This window comes from Takifugu rubripes, chromosome 17 (assembly GCF_901000725.2).
Source record: "Takifugu rubripes chromosome 17, fTakRub1.2, whole genome shotgun sequence".
Classification (NCBI taxonomy): domain Eukaryota; kingdom Metazoa; phylum Chordata; class Actinopteri; order Tetraodontiformes; family Tetraodontidae; genus Takifugu; species Takifugu rubripes.
In genome coordinates, this window is record NC_042301.1 from 5,209,694 (window position 1) to 5,232,432 (window position 22,739).

The 22,739-nt window shown below is 46.1% G+C and overlaps 2 protein-coding genes across 6 annotated transcripts; one reads left to right on the plus strand and one right to left on the minus strand.

Moving 5' to 3' along the window:
* Positions 1-242: 242 nt before the first annotated feature.
* Positions 243-9,886, minus strand: aiolos (zinc finger protein Eos). 5 transcript variants are annotated; one of them, XM_003972143.3, is made up of 8 exons: positions 9,756-9,886; positions 8,938-9,001; positions 8,396-8,491; positions 6,406-6,816; positions 5,862-6,029; positions 5,443-5,559; positions 4,820-4,930; positions 243-2,789 (listed from the first exon to the last, which is right to left on the minus strand). In XM_003972143.3, exons 2-8 carry the CDS (start codon positions 8,987-8,989, stop codon positions 2,161-2,163), a joined length of 1,584 nt encoding a protein of 527 aa, XP_003972192.3. In that variant the 5' UTR covers positions 8,990-9,001; positions 9,756-9,886; the 3' UTR covers positions 243-2,160. The 5 variants fall into 5 exon arrangements, with proteins under 5 accessions (XP_003972192.3, XP_011610857.1, XP_011610858.1 ...); XM_011612555.2 differs by having other exon boundaries at positions 6,406-6,819; XM_011612556.2 differs by having other exon boundaries at positions 6,406-6,819; positions 8,385-8,491.
* A 1,690-nt stretch (positions 9,887-11,576) lies between these two features.
* igfbp4 (insulin like growth factor binding protein 4) lies at positions 11,577-20,682 on the plus strand. The gene is made up of 4 exons (NM_001146062.1): positions 11,577-12,484; positions 17,036-17,199; positions 17,679-17,804; positions 20,192-20,682. The coding sequence occupies exons 1-4, from the start codon at positions 12,127-12,129 to the stop codon at positions 20,327-20,329; spliced, it is 786 nt and encodes a 261-aa protein (NP_001139534.1). The 5' UTR covers positions 11,577-12,126; the 3' UTR covers positions 20,330-20,682.
* Positions 20,683-22,739: the final 2,057 nt, after the last annotated feature.

Consider the following 22,739-nt stretch of genomic DNA (forward strand, 5'->3'; position numbering starts at 1 on the left):
TGAGCGTTCGTCACGTCGCTTATTTTATTTTGACATTGTGAGGGTTTTGACAGCGTTGTTTCCCGACGCCGCTTGTAGTCATTTTCTAATTTAGTTAAGTAGAACGTCGATTAAAAACAGCGGGCTGCACCCTGCTTCTGCGGCATTGTGGACAACAGCGCCCTCATCAGGAAGTTTAAAGAATTACGGATAGTCTCACCACACAATGACGCGAAATACATCCGGGATGACGGACGCACTTATTTATCATTACCAAATATGATTTAATTTCCTTTTATCCAGTAATGGCACGTCTTGAGACTCTTCCATAGTATTGCATCAATCACTCTGAAGTGGCACAGAGCTTCTATGAACAGATTATTATTCCAGGTACCACATATACTTTCTCTAACTTTGTGCTGATTTGTTCCCACTCTTTAAATCCCTTTTAAACGAATGTATTATCGAACTGCACTTACGCCGAGTTGCAACAATGCACACAGTCTGGAGATTACAGCCAAATAGAGAAATGAAGCAAATAGAAATGTAATTCCAGCATATATTTTTACATTATTTGTGGTTCCGTGAACGTTTTTCACGCGCGTTGTTTTTTATGGCTCTTAAATCCACTGTCTAAATTCAGTCAGCAGATGTCACCAGAAGCCATTTAATTTTGACCACAACCACAAAAGTCAAACAACGCGACTTGAGTCTTTGCTGCCTGAGTAAATCTATAGGCTTAAAATAGAACCTCAGACAAATGCACACACAATTAAGCCTTCTAAACACTTGTTCCACGTTTCCTTGCATGGTAAAATTCAGTGGCGATGTACTCTTAAACCTACTCTTTAAAACCGGGTTCTTACATCACCATCCTGACCTGTGGATGTGAAAATGTGGGCACATTTTACTTCATAAGTGCAGCTTCTCTTCAAACATAAAGAGAAAAGGGAACTGGTGCTGATGAAGAGGATAGATAGTTTGCAGCTGAATCAAGCCAACACCCTGTTCTCGTATGAAGGCAGCAAGGCATGACCAGGTCGTTCATTCTCTCTCTCTCTCTCTCTCTCTCTCACACACACACACACACACACATACACACACACACACACAAGCTATTTATACCTCATTGTCCTTTCTCTGTCTATGAAGTGCTTTGACGAAGATGCTGATGATCAATTGGCATTCATTTGTAGGGGACACATACAAACATCCAAATTTGGTTATTTAACCGTCCTTAGATAATAAACATGTGACAGAGTTCTTTGTTTCATGGTGTGCATTTTTAAAAAAAACAACAACAACCTTAATCTAAAGTTTCCATCAATATAAACCATATTACGCTGTAAATCCTGCCCCCCACCTTTGCCACAGAATACCGCACTTCCTATTGCATTTACCTCATCAATTTTACTATACACACACACACACACACTGTATATATTCGCTGTAAATACTCTTATTTTTAACTGAGCAAAGGGAGTGTGAAGCAACGTCCTTCGAAGCATGCAGGCAAATGCACGTCAGTAAAAACGACATACTAAAAGAGACATGTGACCTCCTGACTGAGGTTTTGTTTCTTTTTTCCCTCATCAGGTGTTGAAGTGCATTTTGGCAAAGCTAAAATTCTTATTTGTTTAATCGATCTAAGGAAATTACCATGGGAAGAAAACACCGCTAACAAATTACTGACTCCGTTTGGCCCTTTTTTTGAGCTCATGGATTAATATATGACAGATAATACAACAAAAGGCTCCAACAGGAAAGAATAACTTCAAATGTTACAGAATGTATCTTAAAAAAACACTTTACAAACCATATTTGCAGACAATTGCAGTGTATTTGTTTAGGGTTCAATAACATCAGTGTGTGTGTGTTCATTCTAATAGATAAGTGAGGACATTCTGCTGGTTTTATAAGGAATGTTTGAGGATTCATGGTTAATGGATTAAAGTTGAAGATAGAACTGGGTTTAAATTAGAGTCAGGCTGAGAGGTTTGGGTTAGTTGGGAGGGTTAGGATTAAGGTAGGTAGCTGGGTAATGTATCATGTCTATCAAAGTCCTCACAAAGACAGAAGTACCAGGATGCGTGTGTGTGTGTGTGTGTGTGTGTGTGTGTGTGTGTGTGTGTGTGTGTGTGTGTGTGTGTGTGTGTGTGTGTGTGTGTGTGTGGATTGGAGCTACTTCAGTTCTAGACAGTGCTCTCCACGGGCTATGTGGGAAGAAAACTCATAGCGGTCTCGACTGCGGTGGCCACACATGTTGCACTCAAGTGGGTCGCGAAAGCCGTGGCAGCCCATGTGGATGGTGAACATCACATAGTCCAGGAAAATGACTCTGCAGTGGCCACAAGGGTACACCGCACCGGGCAACGCTCCAGCTTCCCCATCAGCCCGCACCATCCGGAGGGCTTCCAATGGAGACAAAGGGATGGGCTGGGCATGTGGATGAGGGAGGCCATTGTGGTGGTTCAGCCCACCCAGCAGGTGCCCTAAGCTGTACATGATAGGCTGGGACATCTGGGAGCTTTCAGAATGGAACGATTCCATGCTGAGGGGTCGTTGATTAGCGCTTGGGAGGCCGATGCCTGGTAAAGCTATTTTGTGGCCATTGGTGAGGCCCATGGGGCTGGTGCGATCTAACGGGAGGGTGTAAGGCCTGTGTGGGGGAGTGGGTTCACTGTCCAGCCCCGTGTGCATATGCTGCTGGTGGCCATCAGCGTCCGGGGAGACCGGCAGAGATTCCTTGACATCAGTTCTTTGGTTCAGCTCTCTACCGCGGCTCAGGTCCAGGCAGACACCGTTATCACCTGGAGCAACAACAGGACAGAGTGGGCGGCGCTCAGGAGGCTTCGGGTGGTTCAACGGTTGCCCCACGCAAGCGCCACAGAAAGCAAGCGGCATCGCAGCAGAGGCGACTTACCTGGAGTCACCTGGGATGGTGGTGCTTTGTTTATGCAATGGCCATATTTAGGTGAAACGTGGATGTGCATCCATGCATCCATGCATCCATCCATCCATCGATCCATCCATGCATCCATCCATCCATCCATTTATCCATCATCCATCCATCCATCCATCCATCCATCCATCCATGCATCCATCCATTTATCCATCATCCATCCATCCATCCATCCATCCATCCATCCATCCATCCATCCATCCATCCATCCATCCATTTATCCATCATCCATCCATCCATCCATCCATCCATCCATGCATCCATCCATTTATCCATCATCCATCCATCCATCCATCCATCCATGCATCCATGCATCCATGCATCCATGCATCCATGCATCCATCCATCCATCGATCCATCCATGCATCCATCCATTTATCCATCCATCCATCCATCCATGCATCCATCCATTTATCCATCATCCATCCATCCATCCATCCATCCATCCATCCATCCATCCATCCATCCATCCATCCATCCATCATCCAATCATCCATTTACCCATCCATCCATCCGTCCATCCATCCATCCATCCATCCATCCATCCATCCATCCATCCATCCATCCACCGACCCACCCACCCATCCATCCATCCATCCATCCATCCATCCATCCATCCATCCATCCATCCATCCATCAATCATCCGTCCATCCATCCATCCATCCATCCGTCCATCCATCCATCCATCCATCCACCCACCCATCCGTCTGTCTGTCTGTCTGTCCGTCCATCCATCCATCCATCCATCCATCATGCATTTATCCATCCATTTATCCGTCCGTCCTTCCATCCATCCATCCATCCATCCATCCATCCATCCATCCATCCATCCATCCATCCATCCATCCATCCATTCATCCATCCATCATCCATCCATCCATGCATCCATGCATCCATGCATCCATGCATCTATGCATCCATGCATCCATCCATCCATCCATCCATCCATCCATCCATCCATCCATCCATCCAGCCATCCATCCATCCGTCCATCCAGATTTTTCTTCATGTTACTCTAAGGCTGCTGGTCTACACATGCATGCAGTGGTGTGTGTGTGTACTTACATGTGTACAGGCCTCTGTAGGCGTACATGTACATTTATGGCAGAAGCCATGAAAGGATGGTGGAAGATGAAGCTACGAGGAAACAGAGGCATTTGAATGCAGCTGCAGCACAGAAGTGGAGCCAGAGAAGCACCTGCTCACGTTTCTCACCTACTGCCTGCTCTCTGTGGTTGGAAGCATTACCTTTTCTTTCCTCCTGTGGTTATCATATTGAAAGATCTACATTTGTAAACCCGATGGAGGAATACAAGAGTTTTTTTTTTTTTTTGCCAATACACAATTCCTTTGACGAGTAGCTTGAGGCTTGATTGTGAAACTAGAGTTAGCAAGAATGTTGCGTCTACGCCCGTGCAAGCTGCTGGTTATCGACAATCTTTTGATCAATCTGCACAAATAAAATCAATGAACTAAATAGAAGTTTCAGGTGCTACTTTTTTCCACCCAGGCTATTCTACTTTTAACCGTGCATGGTCACTAATACCCACCTGTGACTTAGTTCTGGCTGAAAATGGGGGACATGGGAGACCCCTCTCTGCTCTATTTTTAGGCCCACAAACACGGACAAGCAAGCACGTAGACGCACGACGTCGAATGACTTTGACCTTAAAGCATAAACGCACAACAAAAAAAGCACCTATAATGCAAATGGCCAGCAAATTAAGTCGACTCCCAGTCCCATGTCTTACATTTAATGGTCACAAATACAACAATCGTCACAGGAAACGTGTATTTAACAGGGCTGCAGCGCCACAAATGCTGCGTTAAAGCTCTTCTTTTTGTCACGGAGCTGTTCAGGTGCAGCACCTTCTTACCGGTGAACTTTTGCGGCACCGAGTTCTTGCGTTTGGCTACGTTGCTGGCGAGCCTGTCCAGCAGAAGGGCGCGGTCTGTGCCCATGTAGGTCCTAGACGTCTGACTGTCACCTGCGTCACACGAGGAAAGAGTCAGTCGACGCCGCATCCGTCCTCTCGTCAACGCATTTAAGGTTGTCAAGAGAAGAAAAACAGCCGCTCAGAGGAATGAAATAAACTGAGATTAGATGCTTTTGATCTCACTTCCTGACCCGTGTTTTTTTTTTGTTTTTTTTTTACATCACTAATATAGGAGAGGAGACCACAGGATGAGGATGTACTTCCTCACCACTACGGCTCTATCAGGCATAAACTTACGACATCGTGGTGACCACAGAAGTGGAGCATTGCCTCTCTGTTGCAAGTGTTGCATCTTTGGGAGAGTTTATAAAATAAATGGCGAACGTTGCCCTACATACATAGTCACCGAGTAGTTGTTTATAGTACTTAGCACCTATAACCTATTTCTTTAAAATGGTGGGCTATCGGGCCACAGGCGAAGTAAAACGGTTGGAAAAACACTAGAATGGGTTCATTCTAATTTTGTTATATGTATAAAATCTTGGTGCGATATCGAGGCTCACCTCTTTCAGAGTGACCTTTGGTCTGAATGTACACGTGGCATCTCTCCCGGTGCTCTTCGAGGGAGCTGCGCTGCTTGTAGCTGCGACTGCACTGGTTGCACTTATAGGGCTTCTCTACTGCAAGCAGGAGTTTCAGTTATTCACCAGCGTGCAACTGACAACATCTAACCTGTAGACTTTTCAGAAGTGGTTTCGTGATGTGAATATCGGAGACTGTGCAGCGCGGCTGCAGGTAAAAGAGGTGAACAATAATACGTTGCATGTGTAACTCTGAAAGTGCACGGCGGGGTGTTACTGGAACACGATGGAGGCTCTTTGCGCTAGTTAGAAATCAGTTGTGGTGATATAAAAACAGCCTGATGACACTCACAGGTGTCATAATGTGTCATTGTATGATTGAATGTCTGACTGATTGGTACCAGAATGGGTGCGCATGTGGCCACTTAAGGCGTCCCGGCGACGGCAAGCGTAGCTGCACATGGGACATTTGAAAGGCTTCTCTCCGGTGTGCAGTTTGATGTGGCGGAGCAGGTTTCCCTTCTGGGTGAAGGACGCTCCACACTGAGTGCAGTGAAACGGCCTCTCGCCTGGGAGCGGGACGGAAAACATTTGATTTTACCACTTGGAAAGTTCAAACGTTGTTTTTAATAATTGAATTTGGCGCGGCTGGGACGGCGGCACTGTTGAGGGGGCATTGGTGCAGGATTATTCCGCAGTCAAACGCTAAAAATACAAACTTATTCTCACCACTAAACGGCTGAAATCAACAAAATGCATCTTATTTAGTCCACTGGGAAGTTTTGAAGTGCTGCACCAGTAAAGTAGGACAAGTGTCCTGCTTTTGTATGCTTTTGTTCTGATTGTTCCTCCGTGCACTTTTATCACCCTGTGCTATCAACACTGTGATGCTGTTGCAACACTTGTGTTTGAGGTCAGGCCTTCGGGGTATGTTCCTGTACTCACCCGTGTGGCTGCGCTTGTGCACCAGCAGCACATTGATGCTGACGCAGGACAGGCCACAGATGTCACAGTTGAGCTTGCCTGGCGCCTGAACGCGGGAGGGAACGGCTCGAGCCGCAAAAGTCCCATCAGCCCCCACTGCTGTAACCATGTGGCTCTCTGGCAGGGCGGCGCTGTCGTACTGCGAGTAGTCCACCAGCGAGAGGTCTTGCGGCTCGTTCGCGGCGTCTTCCCCGTCGTCCCCCTCTCGGTTCCGTCCCTCCTCGTCCTCCTCTGTCCTCTGATCAGTGAATCCTTCCTCCATCTCATCCTCACTTCCCTCTGCTTCCTCTTTGAGGGCCAGGGCTTCATCTCTCTCAGATTTGGGGTGATACACACTGTCCTCCATCTCCTCCATCTCAGTCTTTATTGCACCTGCTGGAGGAGAGGACGTTAAAGAAGCACGTTAAAGAAATTGTCACCAGCAGCTGTCACAGTGTTTGTTTGGTTTTTTAAATAAAATAAAAAAGTTAAGTCCTGTACCTCCCTAAAGATAGGGGCAGTGTAATTCCAACTGCTGACTTTTGGATTCCCCTATTCTCACTTTTTTAAGCTCATGAAGAAGCAGTTTTAATGTAGATAGTGCAACGTGTTTTGTTTTTTGATTTTAAGAAAATAAATGATTTAGGATTTTAATCTTTTTCAGTCCTGTTCTGTTCAGCCGCTCAAGCGGACCTGGAACTGAACCCTGAAATCTAATGTTAAACTAGCCGACTACACATTGTTATAGTGGAGAAAATGGCATGTTTCAGACATAGATGACACCAAACTAATGCTTTGCTTCTTTGAAGAACTCTTTAAAGAACAAAAACAGTACATTTGAGGCTCACAAAGGCTGACAACCTTTAAAAAAAAATTCAAATTAATATACAGTAAAGAACAGCAATATTAGCATGCTAACCTCAATCGACATTTTGAGAAAACAACCCCAGATGTTTGGAACAGCGTCACTTCTCTTTTTTTTTTCTTCTAGCAAACGCAAGATGCTCTGCTGTTGCAACTTCCCTTCTCCATTTATAATTATCTTGATGGTTTAATATTTTTTTAGTGTGCATCTCCACAGGTTGGGTGGCTTAATTTGTGCCACTACATTCAGAAGATGTGTGTTAGAGATAAGGGGAAGGCATTTCCTCCTAATACCGGTACTTAGAAAATAGAACCAGGACAGACGAGAGATTAAGCAAAGGGCTACAAGAACATCCTCACTGCATCAGCAGAAGTGGCACCCCTCACAGCCCCAAACAGTAATCACCCAAATCCACCTTCAGTATGTAACCGTTCTCTCCCCGTTCCCCTGCTCTCCTTGTTTATTTACGTATTTCTATGTTCTGACCATGTCGCACAATCCCACATCATTTATAATCATGAAGATCTTTCAACACCACAACTGCTGACATGTTCTCAATGGTTCCAGAACACTTCAGCTACCATTCTGTAGGTGTCAACCAGAGCTAGAGTGTCGGTTCCATCCAAAGAAAACCACAATGTGGTCTTGGTTTATACTGGTGATGCCTTATGAGCAGTGCCCCGCTTTGTGGAAGGTGCTCCGACGTGCTATATGGAAACTTTGCATAAGCGCAGAGCGGAGAGGCCTGATATAGAGTCCAGGGTATCAGAGCAGCGAACCGCAAGCTGCACGTCAGCTGCAGAGCGACGCACTAGTAAGAACATTTTCTGGGGCAGATGGGTGGCAGTCAAAAATAAACCCACTCTGAAACTAAACGCCACGCTTTTAATGATAAATGCAAACTCCAAAACTAAATTTAAAAGCTGGTGTCGAACCCATGTCCCTTTTCTTCCTGCTTCCCTGGTCTCATGGTACATTCCCCCCCCCTCCCCCAATCAATATTCCAGTGCAGTTCACGGTTCAACCACATCTCAACATGTGAAACAGTGAAACTAAAACACGCCGGTGTCAGACGTGCGCGAGAGTGTGAATGTACATCGATATGACCTTCATCGCACTGCATTCCGTTCTGACAGAGGGAATCGTCCTTCATTTCTTCTTGCTCCTCCTGTGGTTTCACATCTGCGTCGTCGCTGCACATTTCTGAAAAAGTGACACGTGTGTTTACAGCATTTACTTTAACAGCTTGTTCATATGGGAACCCAACTGAGCAGGACCCAAACCCACACTTCCCTGAGCGGCCTCCAGATACGCATTCATTCCAAAAGCTGCAAATAAATCCGTAATCCCGCCTAAAGGCATCTTCAAATCTCCTCAAATGAACAATGTCTATAGTTTCTATACATCTCACATTCAGCAGCTCACCGTTGTGGCGAGTAAAATCCATCAAAAACTCTCTTAGGTACAGGACACAAGCTAACTTCACTTTCACTTTAAGTGGTCTTAAGTCAAGTGACGAGCTGGGAGATGTTTCTACAGCAGACACGTTTAAATCTAATCACTAAATGTCACAAGCTTCTTCTGTATATCTTATAGTCGGCTAGCAGGTGAGCACATCGTGGTTTCCATCCCCAATCACACACACTTACCTGTCCCATTTCCCACTGGGCTTGTGAATTCCTGACTTTTCCCCGTCTCCATCACGAAAATGTTCTGCGGGGAAAAAATTGAATATTTGACTGGATCCAAATTCAGAAACAGATGTCACATTTTCCACTTGAATACAATTTACATTGAAAGAAAAGCGTCTATTAGCCAAAAGAAAAGCGGCTGTATATTATTGAGTTTAAGACAGTAACGGAATCATTCATGTTCCTGGGCCTCCATGTCTTCTCTGGTGTTCATAGTCTGTGAAGAAAGAGAAGCAACACTTGCATCTGACTGTTCCTGTTGGTTGGACAGCAGAAAAAGCAGAAAGTGGGGGTTAAAAGCCCATGGTTGATTGCTCGAGCCTGCCACTACATTTAGCCTCATGAGAAAGAGGCGATGTTCGCTGCACTTGTACTTCCTGTCACTTCTCGACACAGGAGCAAGTGTTAAAATGTGCTCAAACACTTCTAGGTGTCGTTAACAACCAGTTAGCAAATAAAATACATAGCTTTTACCAAAAAAATACTGGAAAGAAGACGAAACACACACTGGTTTCGCTGAAAAAAGGAGAAAATTCTCATGCGTTGACTATCACACTTAAAACCAAGTTTAACTGTAGCCAAACTTGAAAACTGCACAGTCACATGGAAACTTTTACATCGCCTTAAAAGCTGACAACAAACTCAGAGTGAAAGAGCGCAACGACAAAGTTTCTGACATGGTAAAAACTGAGAAGTGTTAGTATTTCAAAAGTTTGCGAAGGTTCCATTCCTTGTTGGAGGATGACTATGAGATTAAAAAGGATGAGCTCTTTTACCTGCTCTTTGCTCAGCACCCGTAGGACAACTGATTTGGCAGCAGGAGATTCCACCCCCGCCAATGGACTTTTTTGAATATGGAATACACGCCACTCACTATGGTTAATTTTTGAGAGACACTTAAAGGAACAGGAACTTATTTTGCACAAGGTGGAGCAACAAAGGTCAAAGCCGTCTCCTACAAAAGCTGCAAAATCAGAGTTTAGGGTAAAATTATCCATAACACACCATTTTTGGAAAAATAAAATGACAAAATGTTGCTTTTATTACTGGTCCTAGACAGGAATTAACTACACAAAAGCAAATACTTAATGAGAATGCAGCGACATTTACATTATGGGAGCTGTTGCACCACCTAGTGGCCAAACTAAAAAGTTACCAATCGATCGACACAGAGAACAAACATTTTTTCATGGTAATCTTAGAAACACATGCTTTGGTTGTCTTTGGAAAATGTTTTTGGGCTATATTCAATTGTATTTTCATCATCTAACATCTAAGCAAACACCAGGAACCTCTGAAACATGCACAACAGAGGAAATGAAGAGAGGGGGGAGGAATACAGAGTCACACACCTCATAAATGACACATAATGAAGCTGCTGGCCCTTTTGTGAGCTCCAGGAACAGTGTGACTTACCGAAACACGACATTAGCACCATCATTTAACTCGTTAAAGCCGCTTACATGAAACGGAGCAGATGTGGTATCTTAGCAACAAAAGCCAGACCGAATAACATTGAAACTAATCACTTCAAATGGTCTAGAATACTTTCCGAGCTAGGATGGATGAGGGCGAGGAATTTGGGTGGCGTGCGAATAGCAGCGGATTTTTAGCTCCCACCTGAGTGGTACATGGTCTCGTAAGCCTGCTGCCCCCGGTCTGCCTATGGCAACTAGCAACTGGCTACGAAATAAAGCCAAGAGTAAGCACATTCACAAAGGCATTTCAATACATGCTGGGTTTCCATGGCAAAATGGAAGAAGAGGAGGGGGTGGTGGGGTAGGTGGATAGATGTTGAGCAGTAAAAGCCATGATTCAATAACCTGGGTAGGTCGGGCGAAATGTCAGGCACACAAGCACAGTAAGACACAGTTTTAAGGACTTTCCCTATCAAAAAAGAAGAAGAAAGAAACCCACTAAAGTGCCTTTAAAGTTATTCACTGACTCCGGTGGAGCCGGTGGGGGCAGGGCAACGGTTACCAGAAGAGGTTAGACTGTCCTGTTGGCGCGTACAGCTGCCCACTCGGGTTAATAGCAAAAGAAAGGAAAAGAGAAGGGGCTCAACAAATTGAAGCGATAGGGGTGGAGGTGTTTGTGTGTGCGTGCGTAAGACCACAAGAGGGCTAAAATCCCACACGAGGTCGCTTTGTCATTTGAACTCTGGAACACAACACAAGGACTGTGTGTACTTGCGTGTTTGACTGCGTTGGCTGCGATCAAAGTTGCAAAAAAAGTGCCGTTTGTGTTTGTGAGCTGACGTCTTTCACCCATTAGTGAAAACACACGTGGATTTCAGTCATAGTGATGGGGGGAAAGTCAGAAAAATAGCACCGGGAAAGGAGTGTGAGAAAGGGTATGAGAACAACCAGAGGGGTAATTCAGCTTTTTCCTTTTTTCCCCCCTCTTTATTCTTTCAGGACTGAGATGACCATTGAGTGAGATTGTACATAAGCTGGTGTGTGAGCGAGCGAGAGACCAACAGAGGGATAGAGAGAGTCAGCCTGGCTTTTCTCCGCTGTGCCTTTCAGCTCCTCTCCCACTGTAGAAAGAGGCGTGTCCACCGACGAGTATAAAGTCCAAGGAGAGCCACTCGCGTTGAGCCTTTTTCAAGAGTCAGTCCTTAGCGCTGCAATCCAGCCCGAGAAGGAAGCTGCAGCCCTTTCTGCTCACATTTGGATGACCTGCGTTGCACTCGGATCCTTAAACACCATTTTTTCCCCCACCCGCTTCGGCGCTGAGGGTGGACTTACCTGTGGACGGGAACTCATGAAAAGGCCTGATCACAGTGGTGGATATCCGGCGCTGCAGCTGTTATGTTAAGCTTTGACATAACAAAAACTTGCCCTCATCCTCGCCACATTGACCAGGAGGCCAGCAGATCACGAGCCAGCTCCAATTACTGTGCTGTGAAATTGAATCAGAGGAGCAGAGGAGCAGTACAGCAGAGGCATTGTGGCCCTACAATTGAAACACAAACCATCTGAAAATATCAAAGAAATCTTGGACAAAGCCGGCCTCTCCAACCTCCCTCACTGCTCGAAAAACCCACTGCTGAAGGACTGAACTATCAAAACCTGCACAGCAGTCAGTGGAGGGGAGGCAGAGATCGCACACCGGGCTCGAGGATCGTGCGCAGGTGTCAGGGCCATGATTCCTGGGCGTGCTGTGGCATTAGCGTCGTCCTGCTGGGGCTTCTGGGCGTTCAGCGCCCTGTCGCTGGTGGCGCTCTGCCTGTCAGACCAGGCCATCCGCTGTCCGGTTTGCTCCGAGGAGAGGCTGGCGAGGTGCCGTCTGCCGGAAGGATGCGAGGAGACGGTGCGGGAGCCTGGATGCGGCTGCTGCCCCACCTGCGCTTTGGCTAAAGGGGCTCACTGCGGCGTCTACTCGCCCAGATGTGGCACCGGCCTCCGCTGTTATCCACCACGAGGTGTGGAGAGGCCGCTGCACTCGCTCATGCACGGCCAGGGGGTGTGCACTGATGAGAGGGAGGTGGAGGAGAATTCAGGTGAGAGAGATGGGTTCGAAAACGAAACGCATTTAAACAGCAGCTACTTCCTGTTAGATACGCTCAAGTCCAAGACGCAGTGTTGCTGCTTCCTATGCCTTAACATGACCAGGGCGGGCTTGCATGCACGCTTCATACCCTCATCTCACTGAGGTCAGAAACCAAACCCTGCACCCCCCCACCAGCTCCTTTCGTGTGGCCTGGATGAGAGCGCGTATTCCTATATGATGCTGCCTTTAGGCGGGTCAGCACCATATTGTCGCGGAGCAAGTGCATGTGTGCCGTATGTCTTTGGGGGCCTTTTGGGGGCCGTTGGATGGTTTAAAGCAGGGATCGAGCATTTGGTTAATGCACATGGTCGCAATTAAAAACCCCGTTTCCACAGCAACACTTGGCTGTGCAATTATCCCGCTGCATGTTAAGCTGGGATGCTAAAGTGCATTGTGTTGGCACTGGGAATGTGAGTGTGGGTAATGGAAGGAGGTTATAAAAGCGAGAAGTAACTGTAATGGGGGCATTGGGCTATTAGAGCTCTTTGCAATCACTAATTCACTTGGTGCTGTTTCAAGGATGCCCCGTTCCTCCTCCTCCTCCTGTTCTTCTTCCTCCTCCTCTCCCTCCCACCATGGATGTCTAACTCTTCCGCCGCTGTTGACGTCTCTATCGCCGTCTCCAGCGGCTGACTCCTTCTTCCCTTCTCTGTTGTTGCATTCCTTCTGCGTAGAAGAAAATCTGTTCCCACTTTGACTCTGCGGGACGTCTCAGGCTGATGCCTTATCTGCACATCCACATCGCCGCCCTGTCTTCTCGCCCAACCCGTCCTCTCTTGGCTCCGGGCAGAAGGGAAAGTCTCGATTTTCCACTGTGCTCTGTGACTCTTGACAGAATATTTATAATTGAAAACATCCCACTAAATCCTTCATCATGGGCTTAAGAATGAATGGATTCCCAGTACCTTCACGGCAGCATCTGTTTTTCCCCTGGCCTTTGGGCCTGTGGTGGACCCTTATTCTTTCCCTCTCTCTCTCTCTACTCTCTCTCTCTCTCCACACACACATACACACACCCTTAACAACCCTTTGAGCGCAATCGCCCTCTGTGTCCAGCTCCTTCATGAGAATGAGCTCATAGGCACTCTTCTTGCCAGAGCTGAAATGAGAGCCTTCTGCTCTTCATGCAGGGGCAGCACAGGTTAGATGACACATAGCATGACTAAATAAAATCAGAGCGACGCTAGCTGTCTAGCGCGCCCTTCCATTTTACCCATTTTTGTGTGAAGCCGTGCACTCTGATCAGACTCGGTGCTGCGACACACCAGGAAGATTCTGAGGTCTTTTCATTAGGGTGGGGCTGATGGAACATTTCTCAAAAGTTCAGAAGTTTTGTTTTCGGTGCTGTAATCCGAGCGCCGAGGTTCTGTTTGCCTCCGCACGCATTGGAATCTGTCATAACAAAGCAAGGAAGCGCTGCCTAATAAAGTCCACGGTAAATCAATTCTTCTGGGCAGCAGCTCAGATATGCGGCATGAGAATGTTCCATGTAAACCGGCAGCTGAAAAGACGAGCAGATCAGCCCGGGGAGAGGCCAGAACCCGCTCCGCTCACATTCGGAGGATTTCCTTTTGCGATGCCCTCATTGTAATCATGCATTATTAAACAACATGGTGCATCTTCTGAACACAGGCCTGACGAAAGTCACAACGTGCGCCACAAAAAGGAAATTTAAGCCCTCAACAGCTGCATGAGGCCCAGTGTTTTCTGCCTTATTACATGGATGTAGCACCTTTCCTGCAAAGAGCGTAACACAAAATGTTGCTAGGCTAGCTTAAATGAAGGAACTTGAAATGAGGGTGCCCGCCTTTGGGCTGAATGATGCGATGAGGCTGTGATAAAAATTTGATTGGAACTTTTCTGCGAACCACCACAACGACAGAGAAAGAACCACTTAAATCGGTAGGGGGGGGGGGCTTTTTTGGAACATTGAAACAGATTCTTGCATGCTTGATCCTCTCCTCTTCCTCTGTCCACTCGCAGGCTACCGCTGAGGGAATTTGATGAAAGTTTCTGCCTTTTTTGGCTCTAAACAAGCATTTATATTTTAGAGCTCCTGCATTGTGAGTCCTGAGAGTGGTCTTTCTTGGTATGTCACAACCATTCTCCCTGACGGGAGGCTGTTATTTGCAAAGTGATCCAGACGGCAGATACACAATCTTGAAGTTGCAGGCAGGAATGTCACAGATTGCATGAATGAAGCTCTTGCTTTAAGTGTCCAACTGCTTTTATGAAAGCAGCATGCTAACCTAGATTTGTCTCTTTTTTTCTCCTCTCCATCTGAGAGTTGGAAAGAGTTTTTTTTTTTTAAATGTGGCTCAATGTTTCAGGGCTCTGCAAGGATTTCCCAAACCTCTTTGAACAGGTGTCCTGTATTGGTGTCTATTTGCTTTCTTTGGGCTGTGCAGGACATTTATACAGCTGGGTCTCTTATGCAGGAGTCAGTGTGATTAGCTAATTGCTGTTCTCAGTAAGACCAGAACCCCCCCCCCGCTAGTCCTTAAGTTAGAAAAGACAGAAACACGAGGCTTAATTTCAAAAACGCAAGTCAAAAAACAAGGAAAAAATGATTCAAAACAAAAATGAATGTCCCTGCAGTATCTTTAATCTAGGTTTCAGGCTTGTTTTTATGACAAGATTGAATAGCTCTTACTGGAAATGATGTAATTAGGCTGTGTTTACAGCATTCCCTTCTGATAAACAAGCTGGAACCTTTTCAACATGTTCTTTTTAAATCAAAATTTGAAACAAATCACAGCCATTCTGAATTTATAACTTCAATTTTTGGTGTCACCAAAATAGACACACATCCTAAAGTCATTTAGCTATTTTATTTTTAATACTCAAAAGTGAGGAAGTCGTGGGTTGTGCATCATTATTCATATTTGACACATGAATCTGGGTTTTAGCAGAAACCATTATTGCGAAATCGGCTCCTAGAAACTAATAGCTGTTATCCAAATCACACGAAACCACAAGGAGACGTGGCGACTTCCTCCAAAGAGAGTTAAAAAACTAACAAAGAGGATATAATACCTCTGACCCACTTCTAAAGTCAGGCCACAGAAAAGGACGAGCTGGCAAGAGAAGCATGTTTATCCCATGAGGTCTGCTGCGGTGGAAGCAATCGCTGATGAGGAAAGCTCACCAGCTACGAGGCTAAAAATACAAACGGCCAAAAGACACATCAACAGTCGACAACACGAGCCAAGCAACATCTGAAAATAGATAGATAAAGATAGAGAGAGGGCGCGAGATGTGCCCACTTGTGAACACCCAAATACCCTATAAGAGCCTCCATCTGGCATGACCTGGAGTTGTTGTGGGGGGGGGGGGGGTTGGGCCAGGGGGTATTTCCTGAGGAAGCAGCTGGCTGCCTGTAGGGGCGCGGAAGGATTGTGGGGATGCAAACGGCGTAAAGGTACAGAGGAGTGGCAGAACAAAGCGGTAGCATTTTACTCCCTCAGAGGACACAGCTTGTTGTAGGGCAGTGGTTAGTTACCCCCGGGGAAAGGAACAACCCCAAGGTTAGCCTCACTTCCTTTATGACCCGCAAGGCGCCGCATTCGCCGTCGTCACAAACCCAGTTGCGCCAAAGTCATGTAAAGGCATCAACGGAAACCTGATGCGATGATTTTTTTCGATGAAAGGCGAGACAATGAACCCACCTCTGATGTCCAGACTATCAGACTAAAGGCTCTTTTATTATGGAGCCGTTGTAACGTGAAGATTGGGGCTTGGCTGACCTGTTAAAGGTGTTGCTTGGACAGCAGCTGGTGCATTCACAGATGTTTTTCCTGCAGGCTCAACAAAGTTCACCATACCTGGGTGAAGGTACCGTGTTAACTGCGTGAACTGACAGTGGTGTTTAGGGCTACCACGGTAATATCTTTTACAGGGTTCGGCATCGGGCATTGGTCAGGCTTACATGCAGTGATTTCTCCAGATTCTGTGAATCAACTGGTGATATTTTGGTCTGCAGGTGAGGAAATCACTAAATTCCTTGCGAATGCGTGTTGAGGCACGCAGTTTTTGACTGTGGTCAGCCTCGCCCCGTCCTTGCCTGTGGACGCTTGAGCCGTTCAGGGAGGCTCCTTGTACACCCAATCATGACACTCAGTTGTTTTCAGGTTACCTGCTCACCTGTGGAATGTTCCAAACAGGTGCTTACCGAGCATTCCTCAGCTTTCCTGCTCTTGCGCTGCCTGTTACATGTTGCAGGCACCGAAATCAATGAGCGAGCTTTGCTCAAATATAGACGGAATACCGAATATCTTTGCTTTGCCATCCAATTATGTATTGAAAGTGGATTTGTGTTCGTATCTATTTATGTTTTACACAAAACCCCGAGTTCGTCATAATAGACATTATTACTAGAACAACCAGGGAAAGATGAAGAAAGCTGCCCTTAATTATGCTCAGATTAGTCAAATGGAAACTCAGAATTGATCTGATTTTAGAGTTTATGGAACTAAAGAGCATTGAGTTTCTTGTTTTACAGCGATGGACAGGCAGGATGAGATCATCCCCGAGCACCCCAACAACAGCAACATCCGCTGTAGCCCACAGGACAAACGCTGCATCCAGAAGACGCTTGCGCGCCACCCCCCCAAATCCACAAACCAGAGGAGCAACACTGCCAGAGAGGAGACCAAGGCAGTGCTGGTAAGAGGAATAAATGTCCCCCGGAAGAAGCCCCAAATTAGGCGACCCCCCCCTACCCCCCACCCCCTGCTCAAGTCCTCGCAGGTGTTTTAGGTTTCATTTATAGTTTCAAAGCCACATGTGCAACATTCATGATATAAATGGTGAAAGAAATTCCCATTTTGCAGCCCGTAAATTTTAATTGTGGCCTTGCAAAATTAACTGCAGGCGTATGTTGACATCAACCTGCAATTTTCTGCTTTAACAACGATCGAAACATAACATCCCTTGTAATCAGGAACACTCTCAGTTCCCTGTTTTCATAAGATATACAGTGCCGAGATATTGCTCCACATGCGTGAGCGGTAAAGCCGTGACACATCGATGGTGGCCATTTTTGGAAGGATAAAAGTTGTAATTCTGTTCTAACCTGCTTTCCTGATCTTTTTTTAATGATGTGTCTATAAATAGCACAACCTGATGTGTTTTGGCTCCGACAGGCTCCGTGTCGGGCCGAACTCCAGAGAGCGTTAGACCGACTGGCATCAAATACCCGCACACACGACGATCTCTTCACGATCCCCATCCCCAACTGTGACAAGAACGGCGACTTCCACATTAAACAGGTCTGCCTATTTACGCCCGATTCTTTCGAAATATATTTGGCCGAATAAGAAACAATACAAATAAGTAAAAGTTAAGAGTCTGCAAGGCCTTTTTGTACTGGAACCAAAAACATTTCCCTTCTAACAAAAACGATCAAACTGGAAAAATATGCCACAAGAAAAAAAAAAAAAATGCCACTCAAGAAATAGAGTGGAAACATGTCTGTCTTGTTAAAATATATTTTTCCTCTGTGTCTTCCTGGTTCAACACCTCTGGGAAACAGTAGGAACAGACTGTTCTGTTAAAGACAGTTCCTAATGTGGTTGTCCACGTTATAACATAGCGAATATGAGCACTCCACACGCTACTGTGGTCTTAGTCCACAAAGCACATTGGGAAAGCGACACTCTTGGAATATCACACATCCTGTGCCTTTCTCTAAATCAGGGGTACCCAAGCCCATTCCTCAGGGGCTGCAGTTGTGCCGGGTTTTCCTTCCTACCAGGCGGACATCCTTTCACCTGGGCTCCCATGTTTGTTGGAGGAAGTATTCTCTGCCTGGTTGGACAGAAAACATGGCCTGGCCGCAGCCCTCGAGGACCAGATTTGGGCCCACAATTGAGCAAGGATGGAGGCATCGGCTTTTTGAACGCACCCGCGTGTTATTTGGCCTTTAAAAGTTTGCTAATTACGCGGATAAGAGGGGGAGAACAATAAATGCACAGATAAGAGCGTACCGACGATCAAATCAGCAGACAGAGAGGCAGCGATAACAGGAGAGCTCTGTGTTGGGGCTAATCATCAATAGTCTGAGTTGTGAGGATTGCGTAATGTGGTTAATATTTCTCCTTCGGCTCAGACTTGCAGGCATCTGTTTACTGTTTAACTGAAACTGCCCTGCGATAAAAGAAGAGAAAAAAAGCCTGTTAGGTCGTTGAGCGCAGGTCATCAAGGACAACTGGAAATCGTTTCATGGAAGACTTGTGCTGGGATTGTTGACTGGGCCTTTGGGACGGTTGGCAATGACAGAAATACAGAAAATCACACCTTAAATTCTTTTTACAGGAATTCTTAAAAGTTCACCAATTCTCAGAGGGTTTCCAAAAAAAAAAAAAACCCCAAAAATTCAGATTACTGGAAATACTTCCCAGCACTTTTTTGGGCAGCATTAGGTGCCAACTGGGCGAAGCCTCAGTTACTGTTTCTGAACACGCTATTCAAGCGTGGCTCCTCCTTCCCAGCTCAACGATCACGCCAGCGGAGATATAAACAGACCCGAGAGTGAGGAAATAGTGGGAGCAGCGTTCCCCAGAATAAATAAATGACTCAGAAATACCTTCCCTTGAAGAATTTCAAGCATCCTGATCGATTTTGTACAGATCAACGTGCCTCATCGTGCCCACCAGATGTTTTACGTAGCTCCAGCTGCTAGCATGTCCCCATGTGGCACTAAACGGTGCTTTTTTTCTTCTCCGTGGCGACATTCTACAAGCATTTAGCCCTCTGCAACAACTGTAGCCACACTGTAACAATAAAAACCGCGGAGCGGGACAAGCGTCTTTTCTGAGGAGCCTTTCCAAACAAGTGCTTAGACTGCAGGTGTTATGAATCATGCACACTGTCGTGCCAGTTTACGTCACCCCGTTCTGATTTAGGCTGCTTGCAAAATCACTGGCTGCGCACCAGTGTTATTGTTTTAAACAATGATCCAACTTTTCCACAGAGCCATCGATAACTCACACAGCATCCACGTATTTTGGGTTTTTGATTTTTACAAATATTGCAGATTTTGCTGGGGCGACTCAGATGAGGTCGTCCTCGGTGTCCTGTTTATGGAACATTAGAGATCGGCGTTGAAAGCGTTGCATCCAGACTGGGAAAATTTTACATATTTAAATTGCAGTTTCAGTCTGCGGTGCGTTTGAGGACGCTGTTATCTGTTTGAAGTGTTGATGCTATAATATACCCCAAAGATACCCCAGTTGCCCTTGACAGTGGTGGAGGCTTCCCAGCTGCCCCCGTCTCCTCTAGATGGGAGGGAGATTCTCCGTACCTGTTTTCCTGCCGCCAGGAAATACCAAAAGAAGGGAATTCGAACACTTCTCAGGACACTTTGAATCCCACCACCTCAGGACACGCAGACTGGCATCCACGCCAGTCCAGGCCGGTTTTTATTAGGGTTATTTAGTCACATGACGTTTGCCGTTGAGGCAATAATCGACTTTCGGAGGCATGTTGACACAAAGGGGTTGGTTTGAGGGTGGCCTCTGTACGAGCCCCCAGTGTTTTAAACCCCCTGGACCCAGGTCCAGATCCGGGTCTGGCTGGGCTTCACCTCTTTGCAGAAGAAACATCGCCGTCGCCTCGTCTGTATTTCTCAAAGATCTCACCTGTATTTCTACCGCAGTGCCACCCCGCACGCGACGGCCAGCGGGGGAAATGCTGGTGCGTGGATCAGAAGACGGGCATGAGGCTGCCGGGTCCGCTGGAGCTCCGAGGGGACCTGGACTGTCACCAGTTAATAAGCGCCACTCTGAGGGATTGATCCAGGAGGAGACGCGGAGGAGCAACGAGACCAGCTGAACTTTACCGGTGCTTACTTGTCGAACCGTATGAGGAAAGGACCCCACGGCCTCTCTTTACACAGGGCTTCGCTGAACTGGTGGAACAAAAGCAAAACCGCTCAGCCAAGTCCTTTAGCTAGTTTGTTTCCACGTGTGCGCGGGCGTGTGATCTTTGGAGCACTTCTTTGTGTATGTGACGTTAACTCTTCAGATGCTTTGATGTAACGGACGACAGGTAAAACAAAACAAAAAAAAGGCTTTTTCCCGTGTAGTCTTAGCGCAAAAGGGGACATTTTCTTTAGCCTATTTTCAGTATTTTATTCTTTCTAAAAAAGAAAAAACTAAAAAAAAAAAAAGAGGCTCAAACCTCGTAGATGATCAGACCTAAAATTCTGTGAGCATCCGTTTCGTTTTGCACGGAGCACTAGTCGGAATTAACCTGGAAGTTTTAGACAAATAAATCACAAGGGCACATTTTTTTTCCCACGATGTGTTCAATTACCCGTAGTCGGCTCGTATTCCATCAGACGCATCATAGCCAACATTCTAATCTGAGACATATGCTTAAACACATAAAAAGTCCAGTTCCCCGACTTGGCAAACAATAAAAGACGGTGTGGGAACTAGTTCCATTAAAAGCCACAGAGGTGACGTGGCGGAGCTACACATAAGCAAGATTCAGATTGGAATTTGCTACCCAGGGTGTCCCTGCACCTCCAGGAAACATGTAGGTCGGGGATGTCGGAACCCTGTCCTGCGGTGCCCCGATCCAACCGGGTTTTGTCCCCTCCAGGGTGGATGACGCTTCCCCTCGGCATACGAGCGGATTAGTGAAAGCTGTTTTCTGCCTGGAAGGACAGAAAACGCGGCTGATTGCGGACCTCTAGGACTGGATTCCGACATTACCACTGGAGAAAATTATTGGAAATATTTGGCCATTTTGCTGGACTCGAACTGGAGACGTTAACAGGTCACGGACGGCGTCTCTCCACCCAGAGTCGGGGTCGTTTTCAAAAGAAACGAAAGATTATTCCGAGTTAGTATTGATCCTGCCAAATACGGTCACACGCTGGGATGAAAACTTCCCCTTAAAGGAATAAAAGAATCCACACGAGCACCTGGGATCATTTCAAACTTTTATGGCACTTTACCTCCTACAAATGCTGCATTTGGTCTAAAAAATCAAAACCAAAACCTATTTGGAACAATACCTGCTAACGTTAACGTTGCTTCCATCTCGTAACGACTCGACTTGAAGATGTTAGCTAAAAAAATCAGTCGCTAATTTCTAGATGCGGATATAAACTGCAGCATCACATAACCGTTAGAACGATTATTATCAACAAGCTTCAGAACCAAAATCATATCTTATTACTAATCTCTCAATGATGTTTTGTTTCCTACGTTTGTCAACCGGAGCGGTTGCGGCTTTGATTCTTCTTCTTTTTAAAAAAAAAAAAATCATAAATGACGTAAACTGTGTATTTAAACCGTAGACACTGTCGTGTGTTGCCTGAGTCATGGCTGTGTTGTACTGAATCGTGGCTGATTTCATCAGGACAAAGATTGCATGTTCAGAACGGAACCCGGGCGAGGAGGGGGGGGGCGGCCGAGGCCCCCGGGGATGTTGTACTCAACCCTGGCGTAAAATAAAAGCTCAGATCTGACTTCTGCGATGGTCCCATGCGTCGTTTTCTGTGTTTTGACAACTTTTGCTGCAAAAAGATGGCTAAAAGGAAGGTGAAATCCAGCAAAGCGCTAAGCTAACCCCCCCGGACACATTTGCTATGAGCTAACGTGCATTAGCGACTTATTGATGGACCCAAGCTAGTTTTGCTCAACAAGTGAACATGGAACAATATATAATTTATTATTGCACACATGCAAAATCGAAATTCAAATTAAAAAAACACATCACTGGCATTAATTTCTTCTCTTTTAAATTTCAACAGTAATCTTTTTCCATTATAAGTTACTTTCTGGCACCTTTGAGTCATTTCCAGGCACTTGTGCGTGTCTAGGTGCCTGCCTCCTACCTGTTCAGAAAGGTCCTATTTTCTGCCTTTCCTTTAATCATTTTTCAGAGGGGTAGTGCCAGAATTAGCATTAGGATATAAGGTCGCTATGACTACTTCCTCTTTCTTGGTGGTTGGCAAGCCACATATTGGTGCATTACCACCACCAGCTGATGTGGAGTGTGGATTTTCACACCAAAACACCAGCAGAGGGCCAGCTCTAGTCAATTGGCATGGCTTAGCGGGCCAAATATAATTACATTGCGGGCCAAATTTGGCCCATGGGTCAGAGTTTGACACCTATGTCTAAAGCGACGCACAACTGGGATTCACATCTGCTTAATTCCACCTGGGTCCATTTTGGGGGGGCACCGAA

Bases quoted from the DNA above. Each gene is read 5' to 3' on its own strand.
- aiolos (XM_011612554.2), bottom strand. From the start codon at position 9,322: ATGAGGCTAAATGTAGTGGCAGGCTCGAGCAATCAACCATGGGCTTTT. The intron at 9,002-9,223 runs GCAAGTGTTGCT...TTTTCCCCGCAG, and splicing joins ACCAACAGGAACAGTCAGAT to AACATTTTCGTGATGGAGAC. The intron at 6,820-8,395 runs GTCATATCGATG...CCTCTCCTCCAG, and splicing joins CGGAATGCAGTGCGATGAAG to CAGGTGCAATAAAGACTGAG.
- igfbp4 (NM_001146062.1), top strand. From the start codon at position 12,127: ATGATTCCTGGGCGTGCTGTGGCATTAGCGTCGTCCTGCTGGGGCTTC. The intron at 17,200-17,678 runs GTAAGAGGAATA...TGGCTCCGACAG, and splicing joins AGGAGACCAAGGCAGTGCTG to GCTCCGTGTCGGGCCGAACT. The intron at 17,805-20,191 runs GTCTGCCTATTT...TTTCTACCGCAG, and splicing joins GCGACTTCCACATTAAACAG to TGCCACCCCGCACGCGACGG.